Source organism: Hipposideros armiger, unplaced genomic scaffold, assembly GCF_001890085.2.
Source record: "Hipposideros armiger isolate ML-2016 unplaced genomic scaffold, ASM189008v1 scaffold_202, whole genome shotgun sequence".
In the NCBI taxonomy this organism is placed as follows: domain Eukaryota; kingdom Metazoa; phylum Chordata; class Mammalia; order Chiroptera; family Hipposideridae; genus Hipposideros; species Hipposideros armiger.
The window spans coordinates 155,391-164,125 of record NW_017731552.1 but is presented as its reverse complement, the minus strand read 5'-3'; the positions used below and the strand labels follow the sequence as shown (position 1 = coordinate 164,125).

General features: G+C 51.6%; 1 protein-coding gene across 3 annotated transcripts in view; it reads right to left on the bottom strand.

Annotated features, from left to right (window-relative positions):
• TLE6 (TLE family member 6, subcortical maternal complex member) overlaps positions 1-6,065 on the bottom strand; it is a 12,331-nt gene extending 6,266 nt beyond the window's left edge. The window contains exons 1-5 of one of the 3 annotated variants that reach the window (XM_019653370.1): positions 5,969-6,065; positions 5,347-5,445; positions 4,798-4,871; positions 4,374-4,419; positions 2,416-2,457 (exon numbers count right to left, since the gene is read on the bottom strand). In XM_019653370.1, coding sequence (XP_019508915.1) covers positions 2,416-2,457; positions 4,374-4,419; positions 4,798-4,871; positions 5,347-5,394 — 210 coding nt within the window. In that variant the 5' untranslated portion in view covers positions 5,395-5,445; positions 5,969-6,065. Of the gene's footprint in view, positions 1-2,415; positions 2,458-4,373; positions 4,420-4,797; positions 4,872-5,346; positions 5,446-5,968 lie in introns of those variants that run through there. The other 2 variants (XM_019653371.1, XM_019653372.1) reach the window with 2 other exon arrangements.
• Positions 6,066-8,735: the final 2,670 nt, after the last annotated feature.

The following is an 8,735-nucleotide window of genomic DNA, read 5'->3' as shown; positions in this document are numbered from 1 at the left end:
ATGGGGCCAGCAGCTGCCGAAGCGGATGGCACAGGCACTGAGAACCAAGGGCAGTGGTTCCTAGAACATGCCAGGCATCCAGCTGAAGATACAGCCAACAAGGCTGGAACCTCCTGGCCAATATTCCCAAGAATTCGCAGTGGGGAGACCCACCTTCTTGGCATGATAAGGAACTCTATGGGAACGGGCGTAAGTGCAGCTATATTTAGTCCAGTGCCAGACTAAACATAGAGACAACTGAATTGTCCTAGAGCTGCCTGTCTAATGGGGTAGCTGCTAGCTTCATGTGACTATTGAGCACTTGAAATGTGGCTGGTGCCACTTGCTTAATGTCAACTTAAATAGCCATGTGTGTCCCATGGCTACTGTTTAGGATAGCATGGACTTGGTCTTTGGCTCTGGAGAAGTCGCACGCTTCCTTCCATGGTAGATGCTTAGAAGTTCCCCAGAGTTGTCTGGCCAAGGGCAAACTCCAAAATCCTGGGAAAATGTTCTGATTCATATTGAAAGATAATCGATAAAGAAATGACGCATAAACACCAAGGGTCATCAGTTCTGTTTAACAGGCACTACTGGCATTCCCATTTTTCAGATGAGAAAATGGAGGCCCAGAAAAGCAGTCAATTTCTCAAAGTCAGAGGAAACATGGGGCCAGGCAGCATTTACCTGCCTCCAGGCACAGCCTGGTCCCTCCCCTGCCTGTTGGGCAAATAGGATGGTGGTGGGAGGGGCTGGGATGTGAGACCCCCTCTGAGCCCTCAGCCTGTGGGCTGCTGCCTCCTGGGGTAGTCAGTGATGGATTCCCCAGCTGGGCCTCCCAGCAGCGTTAGGCCCAGGGGAGCCTTCCCCAATTCACCCTGGCTCGTTAATGCACAATTTACTGGCACTTTAATGCACTCAGCATGAAAAGTGCTTCTCCCTCCTGCCTGCTAGTTGGCCCTCCCTGGGGAGAGCTGTGTGTAGGCAGTTGGTGGGGAGCAGGGGGGCTGCTGCTGCTGTGGGTTGGGATTTTAAATGAATAGCAAGGAGGCTGGGAAAACAAGGAGGGGGAGGTGGTCTGTGTGGGACCACATGGCTCCAAGGCTGCTAGGGATCATCCCCTTGATGGGGGTTGAGGGGAACCCTCCTGAGTCAAGCAGCAACAGAAATAGCCCATCTTGGGGCCTCATTTCCCACGTCTTGATACTCAGCATGTGCTGTCAGATTCCTCCCGAAAAGCACAACCAAAATCTGATTATTTCTCACCACTGAACTGCTCTAAGTGACCAGCATCCCACACCTGGATGGTCCTCAGTGGTCCCCAGGCTCAGGCTGACCCCCTACAGTCCTCTCTGTAGTAGCCAGAGGGCGACTGTGAGCACCTGAGTCAGGTCCCATCCCTTCTCTACTCACAGCCTTCCCTTGGTCCACAAGGCCCTGCAAGACCTGCCCCTCCCCCATGCTCTCTCTGCTCACACACCTGGCATGGTCTGCCTCAGGGCCTTTGCATGTGCTGTTTTCCAGATACCCTCATGGCTTCCCTACCTCCCCTCCTGTAGTTCTCTGCTCAAATGTCACCTTCTTAGTGAGTCTTTCCTGACCATCCTGAATTGCAACTCACTCTCATCCTGGTCCCCCACACCCCTTTGGGGCTGCTGTATTCTACCCCCACCTCACCTGGCTCTCGCCATCTGACATTTCTGTTTACCAAGCTCCTCTCACTCCAAAGGCAGGGGTTTGTGTTCTCCTTTGCTATTTCCCTGGCACCTACAACAGCACTTGGCAAGGTGATGGATAAATATCTGTTGCATGAATAGCTGCTCTGGTTGCTTCCTGCCCCCCCCCCCCCCAGCTCTGTCTCCCTGTTCCCTGAGCTGCCTACCCCAGCCCCTGCTAAATCACAGACATGGCCCTGGTCCTCTGCCAGTCACATCTGGCACAGGCAGAAAGTCCTGCCAGCTCCCAGGAGAAAGGGGTCAGGTGGCGGGAGGATAGGCAGGGGTGGAAGCTGTGCTTCAGCTTGGGCAAGGTGCCCTGTGCAGGGAGCCAAGGCCCCTGGTGCAGACCTGCCCCTGGCTCGCGTGAGCCAGGCCCTTGAGAGCTCTCAGATACATTGAAGATGGCAATCCAGGTGTGCCTGGCCCACATAACAGGCCCGTCAAAGCTGAAGCAACTGACCTACAAAGAACTGAAGAGGTCCCAGCCTCATCTGAGCCATGCAGGGACCCAAGGAGAAGGCCAGAAGATGTACTCCCAAGATGTGGGGACCTGCTGATATCCTGGGGGGGTTACAGGTCCCATCCCTTCTCTGCTCACAGCCCTCCAGGGTTCCCATCTCCATGGGGTAAAAGCCCAAATCCTCCTGCCCTCCCCTCCTCCTCCTCTACCCTGCCTTTCGAGGGGCAGCCATACCTGAGCTCCTCGTCACTTACTCACCTGTCTGTGATGTTCCTGTAGACCCTGCCGGATCCTCTGGAGCTGTGAAGTAAAAACAGGGGTCACAAGTGGGCAAGGGTCTGTAATTTGAATGCTGTGCATGTTTCTTCCCAGCTGTGTGACACTGGGCAAGTCACTCTACTTCTCTGGTCCCTACTCTCATTAATGGACTACCACTTCATATACTCAGAACGGGTGCTAATTAGGGAGACCCCTGGATTTCATTCTAGATGTGAATTGAAGGTCAAAGGCCTCCCCAAAGACCCCTCCCCCTTGCTCACTCAGCTCCCACAAGCCTTCTCATTGTTCCTCCAACACACCTGCCCCGGGTCCTTTGTACATACTGTGCCCTCTGCCTGAACACCTTCCCCTGTTCTCTCTAGGGGTACCAGGAGCCCCTTATCTTCTGCAAACATCACTTCTTCTGAGAACCCCTTCCTGACTACCTTAGCTCAAAATCTTGACTCATTTTTCATTTCATCATTTTGTTTTCTTTTTTTTAAGATTTTATTGGGGAATTGGGGGAGGGGAACAGCATTGGGGAATCAGGGAAGGGGAACAGACAAGTTGCTGTCCTTTTGTTCTTCAGTCTAGTTGTGAAGGACGTCACTTCACTGGCCCATGTTGGTATTGTGATCATTGAGCCGTTCCCGGTTGAGGCAGATTGGTTGCCTGCCATTGCACGGCAGCTCACAGCAGCTCACACCAGCTGTTGGCCACTCACGGTAGCTTACGGCAGCCCCACTGCAGCCTATGCCAGCGACTCACGGCAGCCCAGCTCCAGGTTGAGCTGTTGTTCACCATCTTAGCTGTAGAGGGCAGTGTCACTGGCCCATGTGGGATCCAAACCGGTGGCCCTGCTGCTCAGAGCTCGCGCTCCCAAGCCAACTCAACCAACGCGCCACTCGGCCGGCCCTCTGTTATCTTTATAATGCTTACATTTTGTGAATCTTGTTTCTCAATTTCTTTCTCTCTCTCCTCCGCTTAGAGCTGCCCAGTCCAATGAGGTAGCCACTAGTCAAGTGTGGCTATTCAAATTTAAATCAATGTAAAAAAGAAATGCTCAGGGCCGGCCGAGTGGCGCGATGGTTAAGCACTGGCTTGGGACGCCAGAGGGCCCCGGTTCAGATCCCACATAGGAGGGCCAGTGACACTGCCCTCCACAGCTAAGATGCTGAACAACAGCTCAACCTGGAGCTGGGCTGCCCTGAGTCGCCAGCAATGGCGTAGGCTGCAGCCCCTGTGGCAGTGGGTTGCCATGGGCTACCGTATGTAGCCAGCAGCCAACGTGAGCGGCCAGCAGCCGCAGTGAACGGCCGTCCAGAAGCCGGTGACTGATCTGCCTTACCCGGGAAGAGTGCAATGATGGTGCCAACTTGGGCCAGTGAAGCAACGTCCTCCACAACTAGACTGAAGAACAAAACGACAGCAACTTGTCTGTTCCCCTTCCCCAATTCCCCAGCACTGTTCCCATCCCCCCAATTCCCCAATAAAAATCTTAAAAAAAAAAAAAATGTTCAATTGCCACATGTGGCTAGCAAGTGTCGCATTGGACATTGTTGATATAGAACATCGGGGAACGTTCTAGAAGACATTAGAACATACATCCCTCAATGGCAGGGACTCTAGTCATGTGCTATAGGCTGAAGAAACACCTCCTTTAAATATAGAATTTCTAGTTTTCACAGCAAGGCTATTATAAAAAACTTGGGAGAATTTGAGATCTTGCTCCTGGGCATACGTCATCAGTTTGGCTCCAATAAACTCATAAAAATTCTCAAACCAAAAAAAGAAAAGTCACATGAAGCTGGGGCTCAATGGGTTAATTCACTTGCCCAGAGTTAGCAAAACAGAGAAGAGGGTGTCCCTGAAATCCTGCTCCTGAGGCCTAACAGAACCGCCTTTCTAGGATGTTCTGGGAGGGGCTGCCCAGAGGGGCTGCCTGGTTTGTGGCTCACCAAGTAGTAAATGCTCTCCATCTGTGCTGGCAAGTGAGAGGGGAACCTGCAGGGGAAGAAAGACAGGCTGGAAGGGGAAGGGGGCAGGACCCTTCCCCAGAATGAGCCTCACCCCCTGGCAGGGCAGGAATGAAGGTCTCCTTCAAAGGAGCCACATTTAAGGCAGCCTCAAGAGGAATATGATTTTAATGCAGCATTTTAAAATATATAATTGAATGCAAGCAAATGCACACTGAACAACAAAAAATCAAACATTTAAGTATAAAGCCAGGGTTGGTATTACTGGTTTGGTTTTCCTTCTGTTTTAGGCTCCCCCTATTATTAGTCCTGTCATTTGGGGCTTCTGGGCCACAGAGATACTGGATAGGATTATTTCCCTCAGTGGAACTTAGGGCCACGCGGGACCCCTGTGAATCATCCTCACCTGGGGAACTGCTTCTTGAGCTGCTCCAGGATGCCCTGATAGTTCAGGGCTGGAAGGCTGGCCCCAGGATTGGCCTGGAAAAAGGTTGAAGGAGGGTGAGGCAGGACCTCCTAAAACCTGAAGGTAATCTGCCTTCTCTCTTGCTACTTAAGTACCCACAGAATATCTTCCATTTTGCATCTTGCCTTAAAATATACAATATTCCCTCTCTGGCCCTTTACGGAAGAAATTTGCCACCACTCCCCACGCCCCTCTAAACTGTTAGAAATGGTCATATCTGGGAAGGTCTGGAGGAGGGGGGTTTACTTGTAAAATATTAACAGATGATGTAGTTATGGTTTACATCTGAGTGTTAAGTAAGTTTAATTTAATAAAGCAAGTGCTTGGCACCAGTCAGTAGGTATGTTGGATTAGCCTATCCAGCCCCTCCCAAGTCCTTCCATCAGAAGCGGGATATTTAGATATGAGCACAGTCCCCAGGTGCTTCCCCACGCCCCAGGGGTTAATGCCACACCATGCCCTCCCCACCAAAGTTCTTGAGGGCCTCACCATCCTTGGAGGTTGTCCCTGGGAGCTGAGATGGCCCCAAGAGCTCATCTTCAGGTAGTAGTCACAAGGACTCTAAAAGCAACAAGCAGGTGGCAGGTCCTGAGGGCAGAAGGTTAGGCAGTGGCAAGGACAAAGCAGCCCCACCCCACTCCTGGGCCTCATACACCATCCACCATAGTCTCCTCTCCAAGACCCCATCCTGGACTCCAAATCCCGTCTCTGACTTTCAGCATCCCACTGCATTCCCTACAGCCTATGTTCATTCATCAAACACTCTGGTGCCTGCAGCGGTGCTGATTAAAAGCTGAGACGCCCAGGGCCTCACCGTGTGAGGTGTGAGGGGAGAGCAGTCACCGCTGGGGGAGCTCAGAGAAGGATGTCAAAGCTCAACCTTAGCTTTAAGGCCAATTTCCCAAAGCATGGGAGAACATCATTGGAAAGAGGTTTTGAAGGATGAGTAAGAGTTGTTGGCCAGGTGAAGTAGGAGGAATTTCTCAGGCAGAAGGAAAGAGACCTCTTCATCACCAGAATCACAACTGTGGCACCAAACTCCTTCTTTACTTAGCTTCTAGCCCTCAACGCCCCTCCAGCCTCCTCTCCAGCTGACCTGGGGCCTACCCACCTTCTGTAGAATGGAGGTCCAGAAAGAGCAAGGAGAAACCCGTGCGGGTCAGCCAAGTTCAGGCAGAAAAGGAGGCCCTTCTCTCACCTGGGGGCCATTTGACCCCTCGGGCCCCGCCCCGGCCCGGCCCCTCCCCATTGCCACCTGAACTCCAAAGTCAATCAATGTACCCGCAGAAGCTGCACGTGGGCTCGGGCTTCTGGGGCGGCCGCCAGCCGTACTGGCCAATCATAAGGCCGCTTGCCCACGTGGGCCGCGGCCACCATCTCTGATTGGCCGATTCGCCCTGGCCACCGGCCGGGCTGTCAATCAGAGCACCCGGCGCTGCGGCTTAACCCTTGCAGTCCCGCAGCCCGGAAGTGCGGTGTGCAGAGCCTCAGGCAGTTTCGGGGGCAGGCGGTGGTCGAGGATATTTACAAGGGCTTGGGGCTTGGGGTCACAGGGTGCAACCTGGGGAGGGGCTGGGCGGCGTGTGGTTGTATTGTTTGAAGAGAAGCCTGGTCATTTTTCTCCAGGTTCCGGAGTGGCTTGTGGTGTGGGATGTGAGGAATGGGGACTTCGGGTGGAGAGCTCTAGTATGTTCCCTCTAATCCTTAGATATGGGCCAATAACATTTTATGATGTTAAATAACGTGCAATGAAATGAAGTTTCAAGCCCCCTTTCTGGGGAAGATTTAACATCTCCCTTTAGCCAGTGCTGCCCAAGAGCCAAGCCCCAGGCTACTCATTTTATCCAGGTGAATTTTTCCAACTGCCCTCCAAGCCCAGGGACAGAGGATGTGAGAACCAAAAGCCTCTACTAAAAAGGCCTTGAGGCGGGCCCTCCGGGCGGCACGTTAGTTAAGAGTTGGCTTGGGACACCAGCTCTGAGCAGCAGGGCTCTGGTTCAGATCCCGCATGAGGGCCAGTGATGCTGCACCCTCTACAGCTAAGATGGTGAACAACAGCTTGACTTGGAGCTGGGCTGCTGTGAGTCTCCGGGGACCTCGTAGGCTGCAGTGGGGCTGGCCAGCAGCTGGCGTGTGCTTTCGTGAGCTGCTGTGAGCCTCCGTGAGCGGCCATCCAATGGCCGGCGACCTATCTGTCTCACCCGGGAAGAGTGCAATGATAATGACAACATGGGCCAGTGAAGCGATGTCTTCCACAACTAGACTGAAGAACAAAAGGACAACAACTTGTCTGTTCCCCTTCCCCAATTCCCCAATAAAATCTTTAAAAATAAAAAATAAATACATAAATAAAAAGGCCTTGAGGCTAGTACATTTTTTCCAGGTTCAGGCAAATTTGGGAAGGGGTGGTGGGTATTCCAGGCTTGGGATGATATCAGAGATAAGTGGGTGGGAGGGTTGCAGGGGCCTGTTGATGGATTCAAGAGTTTTGTGTTGGCCCAGTTTGAAATGCCTACTCAAGATATGAAGTGGTCAATCTGGAGTTTTGGAGTGAAAGGCCAAGTTTCTAGCTACCCCAGGACCTTTGCACTAGCTATTCCGTCCTCCAGGGATAATCTCCCACCTGACAGCCACTGGCTTACTCCCTCACCTTCAGCTCTGGCTCAGAGGTAACCACCTCACTGAGACCTCCATTTTCCCTTTGTTATTTCATTTTCCTCCAAATGTGATTTGAATTGAAGCTGATCTTGTTTTAATCTCAGTGGCTCAAAATTCATATAATGCTGATGGGATTCTAATACATTCGCATAGCTGGCCATAGGCTTCTGGGACAGTGTCTGGCTTGGGATCCACACGAACCAGAAACCTCTCCATTCCTCCTGATCTGTGCTTTGTCACTGGGGGTAAACTAAGGGTTTGGATCTTAGAATGCATAGCCCCTAGAGATTCTGATGTAAACACATAACTTGTGTTTTGTGGCTGGTCTGTGGAGAAGAAAGTGAGGGCTGCTGTATATGAACCATAAAAAAAAGGTTTTCACCCATGATCCCTCAACTGGCCCTTAATTGAAATATATTTTATTTGTGATCCAGCTTGCTAATTGCCTCCCTCTGTGCACTTGCCTCTCCTCGCTGTGATTGTAGACTTTCATCTGGGCACACCAGTTCATCCAAGGTTGGCTTGTCTCGTCTGGTTTCTGCTAGATACTTGTGGCTCTTTGCAACAAATTAAAATTAAATAAAATGTAAAACTCAGTTCTTCAGGCCCACTGGCTCAGTTGCTCAGTGGCCACATGTGGCTGGGGACCATTTGCACTGGACAGGACAGATCTAGAATATTCCCATTACCATAGAAAGTTCACAGGACGGCACAGATCTGAGGTTCTTCAAAAAGAAAAATTCTAGGTCCATGTATGAATCAGGAACATTTTATGGTAGCCATTCCATTCTCACTTTTTGAAAGCCCCGCATGTGGAGTTGGGTAATATTTGGTATTTTTTTCTGGTATGTGCTCCCTGCTGCTTCTTTCTTTTTCTGTCTCTTGCCTGCTCCAGCCTGGCCAGCAGGGATACAATCTCCTTGAGAAGGGGATGGATGACAGAGCAGATAGGAAAGGAGGAAGCACAGATTTCCTTCGTGGCTTCTGAGCTGTGCTTTACTTGGTGGAAATCCAAGGTCTGGATGAAAGTTTGAGAAAAAAGAGGTTTACATTTCCAAAGCTTTGGAATTCCCTGGACCTGCCCTGGAGACCTCAGACCGGTTCCCCCAGGGGTCCCAAGTTCACATGGGTTGGGTGTAGGCCAGGCAGAGGACTCAAGAGAAAGTCCAGGATGGAGAGGGGGCTGTGGAGTGACCACAGGGAGGTGACAGCAGGGAGGT